Here is a 21,786-nt window from a genome sequence, read left to right as displayed (position 1 = left end):
ACTTTTGGGACTCGCGTTGCCTTTTGGTCTCTGCTTTCGTTCGATCCTTTGCCGCTTCCAAAAACGCAGCTGGAACGGGCTCCGCAAGGGAGGACACCCCGAACCAGGCCGGGTGTAATTGTGTGTTGATTTTTGAATCTCTGAATGGAATGGAAGCGACGGAAAGGAAAAAAAAGAATGTTGTAAATGCTCAACGAGCCCATCAGCCGTCCAATAGAGCACTCTCGATGATGATCCACACGGGCAGATCCACTTCAGCTTGAATTAGCTAGCGAATGTTAAAATACCGAAAAGCTTGTATGAAATTTATATTGAAACATACTGAAAAGGAGGGTAAAATTTAATTATTTTAAACTAGTTTCTATAAGAGTTTTTTTAAGGAAGCGTGCGTGCGATCTTTTTCCTCTAAATGCGAGTTTGACTTGAACATCCACATTGCCCATAGAGCACGTAAAGGTAACAAAACTAAGAGGAAAAAAAATAGATCCACACCTTGAGCTCCTTACGGTACGACGTTCCGGCACCGGCTGATCGAGAAGCCCCGAAACCCGGGAACCTGAACCCCCGAAGATGCATGCATCGGCAAGTTGCACGTACCTTGGTGTGCGTACTTTCCCCTCCCAGGAAACTCCAGGACTTCGGGTGTTCGGGCGCACCTGCAGGTCGGCCAGAAATCCCCACCACTGCACCGTCGTTGCGGACTCGGCGAGGATCGGGATTCTTGGAAAAAAACCTGATTCCCCCACCACGCACCCGAACGCAACAACTGACCCGCGCGAAACGGTACCTGAAGCCTGGCAGCGCAAAGTCTCTTTAATAAACAAGTAGGAAAAAAAGGCACCGAAGCTCCGCCCTCTTTACACGATCGGATTCGCCGAACCGGGCACAGTTATAGGGGAAAAACCCGAACCCGGTGCCGCCAGGGGAAGGTGCGCACGATCGTGCACCGGTTCGGGTGCGCCTATAAATAAGGGCCCGAACCGGTCCGGAGGGTATCATTTCGAAGTATCGCCTCGAACAAGCAACACCGTCGTGCAGGCCCGTGCGTTCTCGCAGCATTCGCCCGCTTTTTCTTTTAAGTTTTCGTTTTGTCCTGCGTTCCGTTCCGTACTTGTGCGTTTTTTGTTTGTGTTGCTTGCACGCACGCACCCCGAAACCGTTTGAGTGCGTTTCCGTTCAGTGTCGTCTAGTAAACGCAGCTTCCGATTTTTGATGTGACACAAAGCAACAACTGTGTGTGAGAAGCAGAGTGGTGAAGAGATCGAGTTCCAGAACAAACCGGAAAGTTTGCCGTGCACAAAGGATTACAAGCGACCGTGCCCGGTGTCGTTATGAATCAGAGCAATTGCGCCGAAGAGCAACGGTTGAGTTTGGTGTAACGAAGAGTGGAAGAGAAAAGGAAAAAAAAGTAGCAAGTTCAAATGTTCTGCCGTTGGCGATAGAATAAAACTGTGAAGATCGCATTCGCAGACGGAAGAAGAGGAAACAAAAAAAAAGCCAAAAGCTAGTGAACTCCTCGCACCTGGTTCGAACTGTGTGCAACAAAAAGAAAGCATTGAGAACGATTGGTCGGTGCAGACCGTTGTGTGATAAACGTTGAACGTGTTTGATCCTGCTAGTTTTACGCACGCAACAATAATGCCGACTTCCATTATGCAGAAAAACTACAGCAACTGCCCGCTGAAGAAGCGGCCAGTGTTCATGCAGAAGGACGAGGAGCTGAAAAATGGTAATTATCTTTTGCATCAGATTATTTGGCAATTGCATTGAGTGTTAGTGTTTGGTGGTTTGGTTCATGTTCGAGCAAAACACAAGGTGTTAGTTTTGACAATTTTCTAAATTTCGTTTTCTCGTCTTTTGTTTCGTTTTCTCTCGCGCAGATTCGGAAAGTGAAATGGAGCCGGAAAATTTGAGCACCAAACCACAGGACCTTTCGATGAAGTCGAAAAAGAAGGCCCGCTCCGAGTCACCCACGGTCGTGGTGGTGATCAAGGCGGAGGACACACTCCCAACGCCACCGCCCTCCTCCTCGCCCAGCCCGAGCGAGGCCAAGTCGCCGATCTCCATTCCGACACCGACCTACGGCTCGCTGCCGTCCCTGTACTACCCGCGATCGCCGCGATCCCCCACCTCCTCACCTGCCTCATCCACCGCCACCGACCCCACCGCCACCGCCGCCGTCCACCACTCCCTGTACAAGTCCTTCCCGGCGATGTACCCGGGATTCCCGTACGCGATGCCATACCCGGCCGACTTCTACAGTGCCGCCGCCTACCATCACCACCAGAGCCAGGCTCACCATCATCACCAGCAGCAGCAGCACCAACAGCAGCAGCAGCAGCAGCAGCAACAACAGGCTCAGCAGCAACACCATCATCAGGCTGCCCTGTACCAACACCATCACCTCCAGCACCATCACCACAGCCAGATCTCGCCACCTCGCTCCGAACCGCTGTCACCGTACAGCGCTGGCCAGCGCGACAGCACCAGCCCATCCGCCTCGCCGACCCACCTCTTCCGCCCGGAACGGCGGTCCCTCTCGCCGCCACCCTCTATGGTCGTGCCGGCCTTTCCGCCCGAGTTGCGCCTCAACCAGAACAACAACATCATCAAGTCGGAACCGTTCGCGCGCGCCCAGCACCGCTACATGCCGTACAGTCTCGGACCGCACCACCATCCGCACCATGGCCCGCACAACCCCCACCACCATCACCAGCACCACCATCACCACTCGCTGCTGATGCCCGTCGACCACCCATCGCTGTCACCCACCTCCAGCCACACCTCGTTCAACTCGTACCTCTCGTCGCGCGGCCGTTCCCTCTCGCCGGCGTCCTCCTCGGCACCGGCCAGCCCGAGCGACGCCTCGGAGGAGAACAACAACAGTCTCAGTGCGGCCAACGGTAACCCCAACACCTCCGATTCGTCCGTGCTGATGGAAAAGTCCACCTCCAGCGCGAACATCCTCGCCAAGGATGGCAAGGAGTCGAAGGCGGCGTCGGCCAACGGCGGCGCACCGCGCTACCAGTGCCCGGACTGTGGCAAGTCGTACTCCACCTACTCGGGCCTGTCGAAGCACCAGCAGTTCCACTGCCCAGCGGCCGAGGGCAACCAGGCACAGAAGACGTTCGTCTGCAAGGAGTGCGACAAGCCGTACAAGACGCTCGGCGCACTCAAGATGCACATCCGGACGCACACGCTGCCGTGCAAGTGCAACCTCTGTGATAAGGCGTTCTCGCGGCCGTGGCTGCTGCAGGGCCACATCCGGACGCACACCGGCGAGAAGCCGTTCGTCTGCAAGCTCTGCTCGCGCGCCTTCGCCGACCGGTCGAATCTGCGCGCGCACCAGCAGACGCACGAGGACGTGAAGCGGTTCAAGTGTCCGACCTGCACCAAGTCGTTTTCGCGCCTTCCGCTGCTGACCAAGCACGCGGAGAGTGGCTGCCCGGGTGGCTCCGGCAGTGGCGGCAGCTCGGCCGGTTCGCCCGTACCGTCGCTCGCCCGCTCCGACAGCCCGCACTCCCAGAGCGCCTACCTCGGATCGCCCGACGACAGCTTCATCCCGACCGTTCTGCCACGGTAAGCCAGTGTCCGTGCCCAGTGTGTGAGAGTGTGTGAGAGTGTGGTGTAACCAGCCATGTGCCTTCAATTCAAACGAGTTTTGATGCGCACGTCGACATATCCTGCGAAACAAAGACTGAGAGCCTTAACCTCGAATTCCTACAAATGAAGAAAAACCCTTGTGGCACCGAGCGAAACGAACTAATGGTAGAAGAAGCCGATAAAACCCCTATTGCCAAACAAAAAACGCGATGCATTTAGTAAGGACGATGACCCCTAAGGTTACGGAAGCTAGGTTTAAGGCAGCGTGTTCTAGTAGTTAGTGGTTAAGGTTGCAAAGAGTTGACCATTGGTGGCTTTTGTAAAGCTCTCCCGACGCGAACGCACGTTGGTTCTATTTTATGTTTATTTTCGTACAACATTTTTTCCCTCTAGTGCACAACACCGTTCTTTCCATCCTCTTGCCCTTGGCCCGCTCGCGGCTAGGAGTAAGCCCGGATGGGAATGCAGCGTCAAAAAAAAAGTTCTTGTTTGTTTTCTACTTTAGTAAGATTATTTATTTTGAAATTGAATTTAAAAAATGCGTCTACCGGAAGAAGCTTAAAAAACGATGAAGAGAACACGAGAGAGAGAGTGAGAAAGAGGAAAGGGCGACACGCATACTGTTCGAAACTAGTCAGACATTTAATTTTTTAGTTTATTTTTCGCGTTTCCTTGCCTGTTCGTCTTCAGTTTTTGGTGTTGTGGCGGGGACGCGATCACCTTCCCCGCGCGGGGGATGGTTTTTCTTTAGTTTCTCCCTTTTATTTTCGTCTAAGTAAGAAGATCTCAGTTTTCTTGACCGTGGATTCATGCGGCCAGCACCGCCAGAACTGGGTGGAACTTTAAACACACAACCCAACACACCAGCCTAGCCATAATTCTTCACCTTTTTTTCTTTCGCGTTTCGGTTCGGATTTCAAACACACTTTTGCCTCTTGTTCTTCGATCGCTCGGCCGTTCGATGCAACCAAGTGCCTTTTCGTTCGCCAAAAAAAAGAAAAACCGAAACGATACGATGATCCAGTTAAATGACCTGACTTTCCGTCAGCACAAGCCATTTAGTTATTCGGGAAAGGAGGGAAGATAAGCGACAAGAAACAAGCAAACTACTAGCAAAGTAGGGTAGCATTTGGAAGATAAGAACCCAAACTACAGGAATCGGAGTAGGGTCAGAGAGCAAACGAACAGGACAAATCAATCTAGTTGCTTAGGGTCAACGAGAGCCGTGGTGCTCGCGTTTTGTACAGTAAAGCTAAGAAAAGACAAACACCTCTCGCCAAGCCGAACTCTAGAGGGGTCACTTAATATATTTTGTTTTCTTTTTTTTTACACAGACCGTATATCGTAAGTAAGCTTACTTGTTTCTAGTTTTTAAGACACCAACAACCAGCTGCAGCTGCGACCGCAGCGCGTCAATAATAGTCGTTTAAGATCAAATGAACTACAAACACGATCGAAAGAGACCAAGCAAAATAAATTAAATGAAAATTTAAAATGAAAAGAAAAATCCTATGCTGTGTGTAATTTTTTTCTTTTTTCAAGCAATGGGTGGCGGGAATCCGAAAAGGGGATTTTATTTTTCAGTTTCATTTCCGCTTGCACCGTTCCACTTCCGGCGATCGCCATTATTCGCTATACGCGTTTTTTTTCTTCCTCATGTTCTCGTCTTGTTTGGTCACCTGTAAGCGGGGGAAAAGAAAAGAATTCCGGACAAAAGTGTGCCGAAATTGAATGTCCTTCCATTCACTTGATTCGTTTCATTCCGCTCTTCCTTTCTTCAACCTGATTCGTTCGAAAAACGTCTGAAAAAAAAATCACTTCCATTCAAACACAAAAATGCAGCCCCGAAAGCCGAGTGCACCTGAGCGCGGGTGAATGATTGCAATTTTATTATGCTGGCACTTGTGTGCATGCATGCTGCAGGATTCGCCTTTCTTTCCCCTTCCCCTTTCTCTTGTGCCTCATTACGTCCGGTCGGGCATTGTGTTGGCATCCTTTCAACATCCGGATCGAAAATCCCGGACCGGGTGGAAGGAAGGAAGTTGGCTGCCGGAACGGTATTGTTTGGTTCACTCCCCGGGACCAGGTCGCGGGGAAGAAAAGCCTTTGCCAGCATCCGGAAGTGCAACGAATGCGGAGTTGCAGGTAGCTTACAGGTGTGCCGGAAGATGGTTTGCGGATAGAAAATGGCATAAGAGAAGCTGCAAAAATCTAGAGCTGCCCCTGGAGGCGAGGAGTTTTAGGTTAACCAGGTCGATTGGTCAGGTCAGGATTAGTTCCTTCCTCTCAGACCAAGGTGATCGGTCAGTAGCGAGGCTTTAGCTCTAATCTTAACGTACCGTTAGGATTTGAGAAGAACAAATTTTGTAACGCAGCCGGAAGGGCAAAGGTAAAATGTGGAAATATCATGAACTTTTGTTGACATCCGTTTTCTCTCATAAAAAAACAACTAAAATAACGGTGGCAATATAATAACAGTATCACAACATTTTACGAATCATATTCACCAAACCTACTCGAACATTCTTCCAATTCATAATCTTAAACGAAATTGCTCTAAATGTGATCTCAAATTGAGAGCATCCATAAATCTTGCTCGTGTCTCACTTCCTCGCACCTTTTTGTGTCGTTCAAGAAATATATTTAAGCAAGAGAAAAGACTTGACCTCCCACATAGCAAAATAAACACCATAAACATCCGGTCTCCAGTTCCGGTTTATGTTCACGCGAAACAGAACCGAGCGGATGGCAGCAAAAAATAAAAGCAGATGACAAATTTGGTCGAAATGCGAAAGAACACGATCAAACGGGGTTTGGCTAAAGGACAGTTTCGGTACAAAGCGTGTGGCTTGAAGATGTGTTTCCTTCGCTCTTTCTTAGAAAGAGTAGAATGTGAAAAAGGGAAAAAAATGTGTTTCAAAAAGGAGTCAATAGGGCCTTTTTGCCATGAAACATTCGCCTCTTGCGAGCGGAAGGAACTGCCTTGACTGTGGTCAGGGCTAAACGGAGCGTTCATTAACGTGTTATTTTTGCTTCTCAACATTGGATGACTATCGCTTTTGATCATCTCCTTTCATCCACGACCCACCCCCTGCCACCACTTCACCCCTTTGGGTGCTGATGAGAAGGTGACGCGTTGTCTTTCCGATTGCTTTTAAAACCGCAAACAAAACGCGAACCCCTTCCCCTCCTTGAGGTGAAAGTGCGGGAGGGAAACTGAACCCCATCGAGACTCCCCCCTACCCCCAACCAACCAACCAGCCTTAACTCGCTTAATCTGCAGCAGGGAATACTCGATCAATCTCTCCGATTTCACGATCAATCGATCGATCGAATGTCGAGTGCAGTCGACTTGACATTGTACCACCAATCGCGCACCATCGTCTTTGCGGTGTGAGGGGAGGGAGAAGGAGAGGGGGTGGCCCTTTGGGAAGGTGCGAAGGCGTGGAAATGACGCGGAAAAAGGGTCGCTAAATGTCAACGTGTACCGTCGTGCTAGAAAGGGGACGCGATGGAGCTTTCAACTTGCGACTGGAAGTTTGATTTTCTTATGTTTCATCTGTTTTTTGTTTGTTGCTGTTGTCCTGCGAAAAGAACTAAAAACCCCAAGCGGATTGATTGAGGTTTGTTGTCGTTTTGTTGTGCTTTATGTTTAGGATGTTGTGGATGGTTTCTTTTTCCTCTTTATCCGTGCCCGTGACATGGGACACGAGTGTCCATCGTGACCGAACCGCGGTTTGAGGTTAATCGATCGCCCGAAACGAAAGGAAACGGTAGCAGGACGCTGCTTGGACAAAGGGCTCACGGTAACAAATCAGAACACTACCCCCTCCCCCTCATACCTCTTTCCACCCTCTCATGTTCCTTCCCGATCATTCATTGAACAATGATAATAATAACTGCACGAACGTAATTTGAATAACCGATGAATTGTTTGTTTTCCGACGTTTATGCCATCTCTCGAATCGGTTCGGTTTTCCACATGGAGCTTTCTTTGTGGATTGCCGGGGTGGCCACCGCTCCCGGTTTTGATTTACGGACATTCCCCGAAGCTCGGTGCAATCGCACATCGATAGATCGATGGATCAAGCGGGAAAATGACAATATCCCATGATCTACATTCGGTTCGCATTCGTGCATTATTGCATCCCGGTATGACTTATTTGGAAACGAAACGATCGTTTGTTGTTCGCTTACTTATAATCCTTTGTTTCGATGGAAGAGAGTTTGATTTTGAAGCACATAACGTGATTGATGTTTGAAACATGGAGCATTCTCAATTGTCATAAAGTATGACATTCGATGATCTCTTGCTTCATCGCCTTTTAGTTAGAAGTAAATCGATAAGGTAGGATTGTGCTTTAAATAAAAACTTAACCTGTCTTATAATGTAAAAGGCTTTTCTTTTATTTCCTGTGGATGATCCCATTACCTTTTCGTCCTTTCTTCATGCTTCCTCTAAACCAAAAGCAACTACCTAACCGGCACTGGAAATACCATCGCGTAGGGTCCAACATTACGGGGGGGAAAAACACTTGTTGCGGTGTTTTCCGGAATAAATTATCCTACCTACCGCTCCCTTACGGAGGCAACCGTCCGGATCGAACAACAGGTGCCGTTTTGATACGGGTCGGAGCAGAATGTTTCGGCAGGTAGATGTTCGGCCCTCCGACAGGGTCAACACTATTCAACCGGGAGCCGGGATGGTGCGGGAAGGACCTGTGCCCGAATTACCCTAACAACGCTGTTGACGGAAATACCATTATCTGGTCAAATGGATGTTTACATAAGTTGTAAACTTTTATTGATTTGGTGGTAGTTTCCCAAACGGTTCGGTATATTCCCGCAGTTGGCTTTTCCGCTGGGTGATCCCGCAAACGAAGGTCAGTGTTTTTTGCCTTTTTAAGGTTCTGATAACTCTAGGAAAGTTTTCCAAGCACTCTGCTGTTCCGGAGTCCTGGAACCACTAGACAACTCCGCCAGAAAACAATGCTGTGCATAATTACGTAATAAGTTTTTCGCCACCATTACCCTATTCGGAAGCCTTCAAATATACGATGCTGTAACCAAATCGGGGCCTCGACGACGCATCCTCACACGACCTGACGAAACAATTATTCTGGCCTGGTGTTTTCTTATTTTGTTGTTACCATTGTGCAAAACCTCACGCGGTCACGTGTTCGGATCGGTTGAATTGCAAAGTGAGCGTTTGAGGAGGGATGGAAAAATGGTTTTGCGTTTCTATTTCACGCCCATTATCTATCGGGGGACGAGATTGTTTTGCGAGATAAAAAACAACCGAATGGTGCTCCCAACCATTCAACGGGTTGCGGAAAGGTTGCGGGACTTTAGGGGTGGCCGGGAGCAAACAGAATTAATCTTTCAAACCACTTGCTAAGCATTTGTGATGCAGTTGATAAGGTTGAATTGAATCTTTGGGTGGACACAGTGGGGTGCTTCCACCCTTTTTAGTTTTTGTTCGATAGCCCTGTTCACCTTAAAGGCGTTGGTCAGCAAGTTGAACGGAAACGGAACAGATTGACTTGCAGATTCCACCGTCGAATGGCGAGACCGTTAAGCGCTGAGTGTTTGCGGGCGTGACTTTTGGATGGGCGTTTTTCGAAACAAACAGAGCAAAAAAAATAAAAAATGCGTCACCACAATGTGTTCTCCAGTCTACTGCGCATCTGGGTTCATCACGTGCCTTCAAGTGTTTGGAACTGTTCGGTCGCTGTCTCGTGGACAACGGTACACACCGGGGACATCTGAACACTCCTTGGATGCGTTTTCGACACGGGATATCCTGGATAACAAGACGCCCCACGTTCACGTGATCGGGACGTCAAGTGATGCTGATCGCCTGAGTCTGAGCGTGGGCCGCCCTCGCCGGATGGGAGGCAATCAAAAAGTCTAAACATGTCTGCCTCTCAAATGTAGGCGCCCATTTGTGCGTCAAAAGTGCGACGGTCCGTCTCTAGCCAGCGTTATCAATTGTGTGTTGTTGATGAATTGACGATGAGTCCTTTTGTCTCGGTATCGAGCGAGAAGGTTCGCTCCCGGAAGGGTGGGCGGAGTTTATCCAGTGTGGAATGAATTCTAGGAGGCACGAAATGAAAGATACATTCGATCGAGGGAGCAAGAAATTTATTCTTAAACGTGTCGCCAACGCCACGTGATGTGATGTTGAACACCGAACGTGTTTCTAAGTCGTGTGATGTTTCGATGAAGGACACGCAAATAAGCACAGACTGGAGGATGTTTGTCTTGAAGCGGTGTATCCGAGATTGAAATTAAAAGTAGATCGGAAAACGCAGTGACTTAGAAAGTCTTACGATCGTTTTTAGACTTTAATACAGCAGAACTAATTTTAAAATTTTAGTCACTTTTTAAAATATTATATTATAAGTCTTTGCAATTAAAAATAAATGTCTTTGAATGCCGCGAAATTTTAATAATGAGGACTAACACATGGTTCTCTTGTTTGGTTAAGTGAAATAGGAAGAAAACCAACTGAATTGAGAAAACGGAACACGCTGGGTACAGGTCCATTCCCACTGTGTTCCAGTGCGCGTACAAATAGGTCACCGGTTCACCTTCCAACACGGTCGGCCCGATTTCCCGACACATTCTACACCCAAATATGGCCCAATTCTGTTTGCTCGTCTTCGCCCGCGCCCTCCTCATCCCCAACGAGGGGGGTTGTAAGGCGTCTTTGTCGATGGTTCACGTGTTTTCTCCCCAGAATTCGATTCCCGTACACCGAAACCCAAAACTGAACCCCAAAGAGAGAGTGAGAAGAGACGGATGCGCGGGGAAGGGGGGGTGGTTTGGGTTGTATATGGATAATTTGGTTAAAGTCGTGATTTTGGCTTCACTCATTAATGGCAAAAGACAATTTAAATGGATGATTATTACAATGGAGCCAATTGCTGTACCCTCGTCGCTTTACAGTTATGTCGCCAAATGGTGGGATGGGAAGGGTGGACTGAAGGATGTTGCAGCGCGGATGCGACCCCGAATGTGCTCCAATTGTGTGCGCGAAGGTACACCACAACAACATGAATTACCTGTCGTCCGTCGTGCTCGTCGTCGTCGTCGTCGTCGTCGTCTGCTTTCGATCGGTTTGGTCGGGCTGGGTTCTTCTCTTCGCCCTGAGGGAAGGAAATTGAAACAAGTCGCGATCGGTGCCCCAAATCATGGAGGCGCAAGGTACAGGACAACGACAACGACGACGTCCACTGGGATCGGCGAGTGGGTGTGTTGAGCGGGGTGGTCGGGGGATCACGCGAACCGCGAATGCTCACGGCAAGTGTTCATCAACGACACACACAAACACAAAAAACACATTGGCCATTGTGAGTTGCAAAAGGAATGGGGAGGTTGACGGTGGCGAGGAAGCTTTTCCACTGCTGCCGGTAGGTGATTTGTAAATAGAAGAACATCGTCGCCGGTGGCGGTGTACCGAACTGGCGCAAAGTCAAGACCTCTCCCTCACCAGGTGCTTTATGGAGCCGTGCTCCGAAAGTGCTTCCTTCCGAGGCGCGGCGGCGAGTTCGTCGCTTGGTACGTCGCTCAAGTCGAACGTTTGTCATGGGTGTCGCGTCCCATAAGTCACTGTAAATGTGGGAAGGAGGGGAGAAAGGAAGGGTAGGAGGTTTTCTAATCAAGAGACACACGGTCCGACAAATTGAGACGACGGACAGAGAGAGAGAGAGAAAGCAAGCCCGCCGTCTCACAATGGGGAAAATTGGATCGTGAACTTCGCATTTCCGTCCAATTAAGATCGCGTCCGAGCAAGGGGAGGGGTTGGGGGAGGCAACCCGGTGCGATCTCAAATCGGCCAATCGGTCGGTAACTCCCGGGAGTCCAGCAGGCAGGCAGGCGGGCACGGAGTGAAATGGATGACGATTCTAATGCGAATGGATTTCCCATTAGGAAAGCAATGAGTCCACATGGGTCTAATTGGTATTCGGCGAACGTCAGCGCGGCTACCGTGCGTACATTCCAATGGAAATCGGTCGGGAAGGGGTATGGTGGGATGAGAAGGGAGCGTGTTTAGTACCATATTGGAGTTGGAACTAATGGAGATGGTTTTTGGGCCGGCCGGGATTAGCGATCATTATGGCACATGATTGTCAAATCCGGCGATGTCAATAGATCAAAGTCACGCAGAAGTCGTTTTTTTCGAGCTGTTTTAGGATGATTGATGGGGTTCACGGTGTTCGTAAAATAATTGAATCGGTGTTGGTAAAATTGAAAAAAAATATTATGAAATTATGGAGACAATTTGACAGTTTGAACGAGAGACAGTTTCAAACAAAGTGGATAGACACAAAATAATAGGTATGTTGTTAGTAATTTTGCATGCAGGAGTAAAATACTGCTTGATCATTAAAAACTAATTTAAAACATTGACGATTTTTATTATTTTATTTGCATACATAGTTTTAAGATTTTAGCATATTTTAAACAATTTCATATTTGATTACAGCGTTTTGATTTTGTCAATTATTGGATATACATATTGGTCATCTTTTTACTTTACCTTCTACAACACAGACAGCATCAATTTAGTCTAAAACAATTCGTTTAGTCAAAAATTTCAAAGTTGTTGACATTTTTGATGTTTTAATAATGTTGAAAATAATAGGTATGGAGTTAGCAATTTTGCATTTACTTGTATTTGTGTTATGTGATCAGGTGAAATTCAATAATTAAAGCGATGATGATCGATTGCATATAGCTGCAAGAGTTTCTCATATTTTAAACAATTTTATATTTCAATACAACGATTTGATTTTGGCAGTTATTTCAAACTTTTTTTTCCGAAGACTTTCATAGTACAGAGATTGTTGTTGAAGTAACATACTTACGTTCTAGAACGAAACCAATATGAAGATAGATAAAATGAACTTTTATAATGAACGTAAAACATATTTGAAACCTTACTAGATTAAAACTTTTGTAAACTGATAACTAATTTGAAATGTAAAAAATGTTTCCACCAATTGCAATGCAGTAAAATGCGAAATGAAAATGGAAATTTCTTTTTTCCATTATCTAATGCTAAATATCTCAAATTCCTGATTGAAATATGTCTAAGGATGTGTGTCAGCTTTTCTTTACCAATCGAAACAATTAGAGAAAACTTTCGTTTATGCAATTAAGGCTAATAATCTCGGACAAAGCCCCAAACAGGTCCACCCATCGACGCGTCGCTGCCACTTTGTGCACTACAAAGGCAATGGTAATTTTTTTCAATTTTGTTTCCAACCACCAGCACCAGCTCCAAATACGCCGCCCGTCCGCCGCGGCCACATTCCTGAAACATTGCTTTTTCAATACCGAAACACTAACGCCCAGCTACACCGATAGGGAAGCGAAGGAAGAAAAAACAACCTCTAGACCTCCGGCTCCACTTGAGAGCCCCGGGGCCTCAAGTGGGGCTCGAGCGCGCGGAATAGAGCCTCGTGCGGGTTGGGCTTCAAATTTGGCATCGCCGTGGCCTCCCGTGTTACGCCATCGCCTTTTTCGGGTGCGATCGCTACTTTTGGACGACAAAGGCAGCAAAGAGTTTGTGCGACGCCTAGGCGCCCCCCTCCGGCTCGTCTCCCGTGTGTGGAGTTCCTCAGGTTGCCTTACTTTTTTCTCCACACATTGCCACATCCGGCGGGGAGGCGGCCGTGCGTCAAAGGTCCCGTTTGGAGTTGGACTTTAAAAAAGAAAACATTGGCGTGGTGGCCTTCGCCGCTGGTTGAGACGGTGGGGAAAATGGGAGAAATCTTCCAAACACGGCACACTTTTGGGCATCGACAGGAGGACGCTGGTAATCTGCTCCGGTGGACACATTAGGAATGAGTGTATGGGTGTCGGCATCTTCCGATCATGCTGATGACGCTGAAGTGACGTCTCACAGGGGGGACTGGTTATTTATGAATTTATGGCACCTTATGGAATTCTCCTACCTTCGCCCCCTTCAGCAACCATCCTCGAGTGTGTAGCGAGGTAGCGGCTTCTTGAGCGCACCAGAAGTGCCTTCATTAACGCCGTTACAACGTTGTACCGTGGAGACAAGGACCGCTAGACGTTGGCATCAAAATTAATCGCATCATTTCGCCCATCGGACGGCCCGTGGACTTGTAATGCCTGCCCTTGGGTTTCGGTTACCGTGCGTCGTGCGACTCGTCGCCTCGGCCTGGATCGACGACGTCCCGGGCCACCCTTAAGGTTCCCTGTGGTCCGGCTCACGTCCCGCGCGCTGGTGTGAGTGTTACGGATGAGTTATGATGGGTGGCCGCAAGTGCGCACCGGACACAACCTGTGTGGTTTTCAGCTGTCCTGTCCGGCTGTTGCAACGTTAACCCTCGTAGCGGGTAAGTGTCGGCGGGCATGTTGTCCGGTATGGTTTTCCCGAACCTCCGCCAACTCCGCACGGACACAGGCCACAGGCCGGTGTGTAATTTCAGTCCCGCAAACTACACGGAGGCCAAACGAATACGTGACCTAGACTAGATTAAAGCCACTCCAGTGGCTTTCGACGAAGCCACCGGTGGTTGACAGGCCTCGAGGTAGGAACTCTACGATGGATGGTGTTCTTTGTCCCGGAAAAAAATTGTCACACCCGATTGCCCACCAAGGAGGAATTCACACACACACACACAAAACAAAGAATACAAACATCCTGAGGCAACTTCATTGCCACGCTTCCTTTAATGGCGCTTAGTTGCGCCCCCTAGCGCTAAAGCGGTGAACTTCACCCACCATCAAACAATCTGACACACGGTTCTCTTGACCATTGCGGAAGCTTTGAAGCGCCGGGTTTGGATGCCCGTTTGGACGTAAATAACTCAATAACGCGCCGCATTTGCTAATAAATATTTCAACAATGTATTTAACGTGACATTTTATTTACCCCCCGTCCCTTGTTGTTTCCGCACGCGCGCGCGAGCTCCGAACCGGACACCACGTCGATTAAGGAGATGACAGCCGAAGAGTGGGCTCAACCGTGGGGTAGGGGCCTGTCCACAGCATAAAAGACCGTATGCGGCGTTTAACGAGCACCGGCCGTCCACCACCAGCTGAGGGAAATAAACCGGAGCTTGATGGACGGATCCACGTACCGGACCATGGTGGTGTGGACAGGCGGGAAAAGCCGGAGGGAAAAACCGGAAAAATACCTATCCTCCTAAAGTGGCATCCCCTCCTTTCCCCCAGACCCACGGTCCGGGGGTTCAATCGTTTGACTAAACCAACACAAATTATGCACGCATCACGCTACGACGGCGCTGATGATGGTGATTTCCTCCGTCGCATTTCCCTCTTGCCCGACTTCGTCAATGTTTTTTTTCCATGTTCCTTTTTTCACGATGAGAGAGGAAAAACGAGAGCAACGTTGCACCACACATAATCCTGGCAGCGTTTCCATCCGATGGAAGTTCAGGTGTTTTGTTTTTGCGATCTTCGTCCTCGTTTGGAGCCAAGAATAGATTACAAAACCAAGCGACGAAGGAGCGTGAAGCTGGTGACGGGGGTCGAGCAAATTTGTAAGCAAATCGGTCCATAAAAAAACAACGGAAAAAGGTGCAAACGCACCAGCAACACGACCCCGACTTAGGAGCCTGGCCATCAACATCTGCGAACGGCGTGTGCGGGGAACGCCGACGGCAAACGGAACGGGTGTAATTGGTGTTGATCCCTGTGTACGATCCCGACCGCATGAATGTGTGTGTTTGTGTGCGAGCGCGCTAACCACCCCGATGTGACGATAATGACGATGTTTTTTCCACTAAGTAATGATGATAATAGCACAATAATTACAATTATTATGCGCCATTTTTAGCGCGACCATCGTTCGCGGGCAAGGGGCGCGGAGGAGGCTTCGCTGAGGTTTTGCGATAAACATCGCTCGTGTTTGCCTATGATGCACACGTGTCATAAGCCCGCGAAGAGAGAAGAGACAAGTTAATCTGTGCCACCTGCTGCACCCAACTACACGTTCCGCTTCTACAAACGCACGTTGATGTTTTATTTAATTAACAAGACAATTATTGTCATCTAATTACCGGGCGATGGAGTAGTGGGGGTGTGGAGGGGGGGCGGTGGGTGAAAAATGATGCCACTTGAGTCGGCTGTGAATCACTTGACGTCGTCTTAAACGTCTAATTTAGACATCGATGCCGGTGGATGATGGCGGCCCTCTGGGAAGCAGTTAGCGGACAGGTGTTAAAACGTAAAAGGCAGAAGAAAAGATGTGTAGGGAGGGGGGAGGAGGGGTTGGTTGTTAGGTATGCAGCAGCTATAGCGCGCTTGGAATGCCGCGATTGGCTGGGGCCTCTCGACGCAGTTGGTGACAGCACGTCAACGAGAGAGAGAGAGGGGGGGGGGGGGGGGGCGAAAGTGTTTGCCCATCCGGCATTTGTGTGTTTGTTGAGCCTTCTGGGGGTGGGTTGGGGTGTCTTGGGCGCTTTGCCGTTCGGGTGGTGGTAGCGCAATTACATCATCACAAAGGGGGCCCATCGCGAATGATAATTGTTGTGCTGAAGCGATGGCGCGATGGGGCAGGTGCAGTGGCGCGTAAACTATAGTTATAACCCCATCTCAGTCCTTCAGCCAGCTTCTAACCGGCAAATAGCGAGACTCGGTCACCTCCAACCAGTGCTTCTTGTTTGCTCCGCCTGCATACGGGCTCAATGTTGGTTGGTTGCGGATTTAATGAATTCATTCCACCGGAACGGACCGGTTGGAAAAACGCTAGCGCTTTGGGGTGGGACGACTGCTGGCCCATATGCGAATGGACGAAAGACTACAACGTCGCATAGTGACGAACCTTCAAATATTGGAATATAATCGTTTTATAAAGGTGGGTCGTTGAGGTATTTTTAGTTAAAAATCTATTTTTTTTTAGAAAATTTTGATTTCAAAATCTATGGTGATATGAATTTTTCTACACAGAATTAATTTTTTTCGGTAAATTCACTTAAACAATATTTTATAATCATGCCATTCACTGAAATAACTAACAAAATATTTTTTTCTTGTCGCGAAGTTACTATTTGTAGAGACAGCTTTGCTTTTACATACTATTCTACTTTCTGTTACTGAATGTTTAACATAAAAATAATTATTCGTTGATTCAAACGCTTTCCGAGCTTATATTTCTTTATGATAAAAATTTATTACTAAACCTTTAATTAGGGCACAATGTAACATTTAACAAAAACATGATTTTTCATCTAATGCAATGCAATTCATAATGGAACAACTTTGATAATCTTTTCATCAAGTAATTTTTGTATTTATAGTTCAATTTGTTTATATTAATGATAAATTATCGAAAATAAAATTGAAAAGCACAAAACAAAAATGGAACAAAATTGAATACAATCGCTCGAGTTTTGATAATCAAACCATGGACCACAACGCCGGAAGCGACGAATAATGAGAAGGATATTCATGGGTTGTTTTACCATTTGAATCATTTACTTATACCTTTAAATGAGTTTTCAACAATCTATGAATTTATTTTGTAAAAAGTTTTAAAAAATTTAAAGTTAAACCTCTTCCATTGAAGCTATAGTCATCCAAACCCTTTCAGTGAATTCATCGTATGCATTAATGGGAACATAAAGCATTCCACAGATTCCTTACGATCGAGCTAACGTCCATTGGACACGCATTTATCGTAAATATTCCATTCTGCATTTGTGGCCCTCGCCGTCCGTTCCAGGATCAAATTTCTATTCCACTCCATCCGCACCGATTCCCAATTGCGTCGCGCTAGCAAATGTGCCTCCCTCGTCCGAAACATCTGAAGAAGTGAATTCCATGGCCGGGAATTCCTATCCCGCCGCTGGTGACACTCATTGTTTGTCACTGTCAGCAGGATTTGGTTTGTCGTCGGTTGTGCATTCGCTAACCGGTGCGGTTTGGGGAAAGGATAGAACACGCCAGAAGGGGTTTGCAACCTGTCGGAGGCAGACCTGATCGAGTGGCGGCGGCTCGGCAACGCCAATGGCGAGCAACCGGACCAAGGCGTGTCTCCGTGGTCGGTTATTACTTTTCCCTTCCATCAGCAAGACACTTCACAACCGAACCGATTGCGATCGAAACTGTAACACACAGCTAAAGCGAGTCTTTTTATCAGGCGTCAATCTTCAATCGGCATCGACCTTTCGCCAGGTCGCCCTTATCTCGACACGATCGCGACTTCGATAGTTGGCTTCTATCGTCGATCGCTAATCCTCCTCGCGGGCAGCACACACCTACCTCGCTGTTGCCGATGCAAACGCTGCAAAACCCCGCGAGGACATCGCGTATGAATCATTGCCCGGAATGTCATTACAACGGTGGGTCAAGCTTCTTGGCTTCGGCTTCGGCGACCCGCGTGCCTCAGTAACACGACCTGTTTGTTTTAGCCAACGGTTTTGTGTCCACCCGGGGGGAGGGCATGTTTCGTTTGTTCTTTTTCGTCGCCCGCTAACTAGAATCACCCGGCGGCATGTGCGGCATGAAAAATGAACATGACAACCCTGAGGGCCCAATTTGATGACGGCGGGGTTGAATGTTGGTAGTAGCTTCAGCTACCAGCTTCTTGTCGCTCTCCTCACGCCCCGGTCCTGACGAGTTCGGTCGCCTCCAGCTTCCCGGGCACCGGGGTGGCCAATTTATTTACAATGCCCACCAAATTAGCTCCACGGCGGTGGCGAGAAGGGTGGAACTCATGTCCGGTGTGGTAGAGGGATTTAACAAACGGAGCAGACGCACACGTGTGCGTGCGGTTCCATGTCCCGGACGACGAGACGACGGTTTGACAAATGAGGTATGAAGTTTAAATTGTTTTAACAATTTATTAGTATGATTTATCGAACGCTCCAGGCCAGCAGCGACGACAAAGTTGTGGTGGCTATAGGGGCTGTGGGGAGAGGTTTAGTGACAAACAATTACATTACGGTTCAGGAATGCATACTGAGACCACAACCCTTGCACTTCAAGTACGGAGAAATTGCTTGATGTTTTGAATCAATAAAGTATTAATTAATTCAATTTATATGTGACAGCTTTCCCTTGGATATTTTCCCAAATAAAGCAAACTGCAGAGAAAAAAAAGTAAATGAAATCAATTTGCACATGACAGCTTTTCAGGAATACTTTCCAAAAAAAAAAAAAAACGATTTTAATCCTACTACTTCAACCATGGAGAAATTTCTCAACGCTTTGGATCTATAAAGTATAAATAAATTCAATTTATATGTGACATCCCTGGTACTTCAACTACGGAGATTTTTTTTGATTTTTTAAATCAATACAGTATAAATGAAATCAATTTGTATGTAACAGCTTTGCTTGAAAGTTTTCTCCAAATAAATCGAAATAAACCAAATTTGCTATCGAGGAAACAACCAATTCCCGATAGTGGTGTCGAACCGTTGCATATCTTAAGCGCTTATTTATGGCTACCAGACACGCGCATGTGATTTGATCCATGAACAAACGCGCAATACATCTATACAGGACGATAAATGGAAAAATCGAAGATTATCTTTTGCAAGCGTACAACGTTTTCTCTCCTTCGCACCTAATTAATGCCCCCCTTTTCGCCGGTGATCGTAATCTGCAATGACGAAAGATTGCTCATGCATCGCTTAAGAAAACACCACCACCGAACGAAAAGCCTACAGAGAACGGCAACCATGGTTGCGCTTTCGTAAACGATCGTCCAAAATTATGATGAGACACGCGTGTCTCGTTCACCTGGAAGCTTGTTTCGTTCGTTTTTATTTGTTTTCTTTACCCTACTGATCGATAGAACTAGGCCTCACGAAACGGAAAGTGCTGAGGCGAGTGTGATCGTGCGGTGGAGATTGGCCGACACTTGCTCGACGCGGTTTATAACGATGAATCATTCTTTTATTTTAATTTGGCATCTTAAGCGACGCCGGTTCCAAGCCTTTTTTCCCAGTTTCGTTTTTCCCCCGGGTGAAAAGGGTGAGTTTTCTTCGAGCTCTGTCCGCGGCGCACGCGTCGCGATCGGTGTCATGTTGGTCGAGTTTTTCAACTGTCCGCCTCCAACCTCCGGATGGCGCTCGGAGACGACTCATTTGGGACGCACCGACGCGGGCGAAAGATGATTGGCTTTGAAACAAGCGGCAAGTTCGCATGCAAAACTGCCGGCCAGACCTCCATTCAGCTGCCAATCGAGAGTGTTCGGCATCGCGATCGATGACGTGTGCCAGATCGCCCGCCGGGGATCGTCGTCTCGCCGAGGTTTGTGTGTGGGGCTTAATGCGCCTCGAAGTTCCCCATTAATGATAGCTTTTTTTTGCTTCGTCTCCGTACTACGATTCTCCCTGCAGAAGCCTTTGCTTTGTTAATTTCTTCATTCAACTGCTACACCGGGTGAACCATCGCGATCGGTCTGCGATCGTTAAATCTCAGCACCCTGGGCAGGCGACGTTCGGAGGGAAGGGCGCCGGAGAGGTTTTCATGCGTGGCACACGAGGTTTTTCACGATGCAATTTATGATGCATTTGACCGGGCGTCTGAGTCGCAACGGGCACACACACACACATACACCACACGTTTCCAACGTTCGCCCGGTCGCCATTCAAACAGTCGTTAGCAGAAAGGAGCTTCAATATGATACAATTAATAGTGCAAAGATTTGGCGCCATTCGTGCCATTGGAGGGGAGTCTCCACCCGGGGGGAGAGATGTAAAGGTGGCAGAAAAAGGGGCTTGGGAGATTTATGTAATCCACCATCACCACTCCGTGCCAGACATGCCCAGCGCTCCGTGCCATATGGAAGCTTTACTTGGCAGACTTGGCCGCTTATCCGTTTTCCAGTCGCGTTATGCTGCAAACGGCGCGAGGATATGTTGGCGTGTGATGATGAATGGGACTGTCTTAGACTGGCACATCGTACTATCGTCCCGTCGTCGTCGTCGTCGCCGCTTTGCAGTCGTTTGTCTGCGCTGCGGCTTAGATTTTAAGTCCCAACCGGACGCCGGATTGAATCGTAAATCGATGGTTCGTTGGCGCAAAACTCGGAACCCATTTGCGCTGGTGGACACGTGCGTGCGTGGCTTCGGTGCAGCTGACGCCGTCTGGGAGGGGAATATGAAGACAAAAGGCAAGAAGTACGAACTGCATCCGATTCAGAATGAATACGGTATAATGTGTGGTGAGTGCACATAAAATCTGAGTCGGTGAAAGAGATTATTGTTGAAGTTGAAGGAACCACCGTCTTTTTATGATGGTATTTTTAAACGAAAAGTTGCATCCAAACTCTTTGTTGAGCACCTTAAGACTGAAGACATTTCGATTTCCGCTTCAAAATAATAAATCATTGTAAGAAATATTTTTTGAGGTGTCTCTACGAATGACTTGAGTGACCATAAAGTTAATTTTAAAGAACACCCGGAGTAATCTTACATCCGGAGTGTAAAAGATCCTCCTCGAAGCAGAATTCTCCTGCGGATTTTTGAGCTGCTTCCAGACGGGTGAGTCATTTTTTTAAGTTTACGACTGCCAGACGAGAACGCATTCGGCATAATTTGTGCGGCTGAGATATTCTTCGGTACTATGTTTTTTGTTGGGGAAGGAAAAGTCAATCAGGTTTGGGGTAGAAAGATAATTCTTCTATAAGCTGAACTACTCCCCACATGTTCTCCCGTATGGTACTTCAAATGGTTACCTGTTTTTTCTTGTTTTACCAACATCGAAAAGTATGGACAGCAATATGGCTTTCGATTTTCTTTCATTTAGTGAATGCCAGAAGTCAAACTTTCTCAAAATCGCCTTTTGCTTCGTAACCGTGTGTGTGGGTGTTTGTGTGTGTGTGCTCATCAAAAAGCGTCGTAAAGCAAAAAATAAACCAAAGTGGCGGGCGATAAAATTAAAGAAGTGACGAATGAATTTTCACGGTAATTAAATTGAAAATAAAACCGTTCCAGTGTGCGCCCCGGGTGGAAAGGGCGAACGCCAGCGGCTTAAGACGCCCGCGGATGGAAGGTGGAAACGGAGAAGGAAGCATTCGTATCCCGGGGTATCCCTACCGACCTCTGGGAGATGCATCGCGAAGATCGAGATAGCATCAGATGGTGCCTTAATTATCGTCGCGCTGCGATATCATATGGCACCATTAATTTCAATCCGCTTGTGAAGCTCGTCGTGCATTCGCAGGTC

The 21,786-nt window shown here is 47.8% G+C and overlaps 1 protein-coding gene across 1 annotated transcript; it reads left to right on the top strand.

Annotated features, from left to right (window-relative positions):
- The first annotated feature begins 1,638 nt into the window (after nt 1-1,638).
- On the top strand, nt 1,639-3,583 carry LOC131263968 (protein escargot). The gene is made up of 2 exons (XM_058266256.1): nt 1,639-1,729; nt 1,881-3,583. The coding sequence occupies exons 1-2, from the start codon at nt 1,639-1,641 to the stop codon at nt 3,581-3,583; spliced, it is 1,794 nt and encodes a 597-aa protein (XP_058122239.1).
- The last annotated feature ends 18,203 nt before the right edge of the window (nt 3,584-21,786 follow it).

Source organism: Anopheles coustani, chromosome 2 (assembly GCF_943734705.1).
Source record: "Anopheles coustani chromosome 2, idAnoCousDA_361_x.2, whole genome shotgun sequence".
Classification (NCBI taxonomy): Eukaryota; Metazoa; Arthropoda; class Insecta; order Diptera; family Culicidae; genus Anopheles; species Anopheles coustani.
Note: the sequence above shows the minus strand (reverse complement) of the source record. Positions and strands in the feature narration are given on the sequence as shown.